This window comes from Drosophila albomicans, chromosome 2R (genome assembly GCF_009650485.2).
Source record: "Drosophila albomicans strain 15112-1751.03 chromosome 2R, ASM965048v2, whole genome shotgun sequence".
NCBI lineage: Eukaryota > Metazoa > Arthropoda > Insecta > Diptera > Drosophilidae > Drosophila > Drosophila albomicans.
Genome location: NC_047631.2, coordinates 8,246,222 through 8,247,485, shown reverse-complemented (window position 1 = coordinate 8,247,485; position 1,264 = coordinate 8,246,222). Strand labels below are relative to the sequence as shown.

General features: G+C 40.0%; 1 protein-coding gene across 1 annotated transcript; it reads left to right on the top strand.

Moving 5' to 3' along the window:
* The first annotated feature begins 367 nt into the window (after positions 1-367).
* On the top strand, positions 368-1,031 carry LOC127566127 (uncharacterized). The gene is made up of 2 exons (XM_052007749.1): positions 368-482; positions 538-1,031. Exons 1-2 carry the CDS (start codon positions 405-407, stop codon positions 853-855), a joined length of 396 nt encoding a protein of 131 aa, XP_051863709.1. The 5' UTR covers positions 368-404; the 3' UTR covers positions 856-1,031.
* The last annotated feature ends 233 nt before the right edge of the window (positions 1,032-1,264 follow it).

Here is a 1,264-nt window from a genome sequence, read left to right as displayed (position 1 = left end):
TCAGAGCTATTCTTCGAGCTGTAATCTGTTAGATCAGATGCTTATCAAGCCTGATGCGACGCTCCCTGAAGTGTTCCGCAAACGCTTTCAGCTCTAACGGATCATTGTTGGTGTCAGCATGTAAATCAGTGGCTGCGAAAGCTGCCTTGATGACAGGATCATGTACCGCTGAATGCCCATGGTGCCCTGCATCTGGAGTATGATTTGGTTTCTTCCAAATTATTGAGGTAATTATTCCAAAGGTATATGAGTTATTTTACAATATTATTTAAACTTCATTTCGAGTTGTCATTGAATCTGGATCTAAATGGCAACTCGATATGAAGTTTAAGAATATTGTAAAATAACTCAGATACCTTTGCAAACATAATCTTAGTAACAATCTAGACGATTGTATAGTCTAGATGTGCAGTCTGGAGAGTCCAGAGCTCAGAGTCAGTTCAAGTAAAACTATTTATCTAAAATGCTCCTCAATTTTTGAAGTATGTCGGTTGTGAACATTTTTATAAATATTTTTTTAAAATATTTTATTTTTAGTTCTTCCCGGACAAACATCATCCAGTTGAATCGAACCCGAATCCGATGCGAATGACTAAGATAATAGTCGCCCATAAGAAGAATGTACTGGAGATGTTGCTGTCAGCAGCGACCAGCTCTTGCTTCTTGCAGCGGAATTCTGCCTTCTTTCATTCTAAAGTACCTTATGCGCTCATCATGGTTATCGCCCTCGACGCCGCCCGTCGTCCCACCTCCTCCCCCACCTTGAATACCCGTTGGCGGGTGTTCATAGTGGGGGAGGACGTGGGACGACGGGCGGCGTCGAGGCACAGGCACATTAAGAGAAAACAGCTATAAGGTGTTAAATACATACCCATCCTATTAGGAAATACTATAGGGCAATTTGTACAATAGGCAAATAATGCATACAATGAAGTTATGTATATGCATTAAATTATTCTTGAAGACTTTAGGATTTCTTAACGTCGAATAATAATGAATTTAAAATAAATTGTAAAGTAATGGGCACCTGATATTACTTATTGTTGCTTAATTTGGGGAAAGGCCAGAAGCTGTTACAGGTTGGGAGGGTAATGAAGAAGAACATAACCATCTTCGTTCTTCGTAATTATATATTGAGCGCATAATCCCGTCTGTTCCTATCTTAACTCTGTCTATCTTTTATTTTTTATTTGTGTGGCATGGTGGCTTACTAGGTGGCAAAAGACTCGCCCCACTTTCCCTGAGCTGTAGTCGACGATGTAGG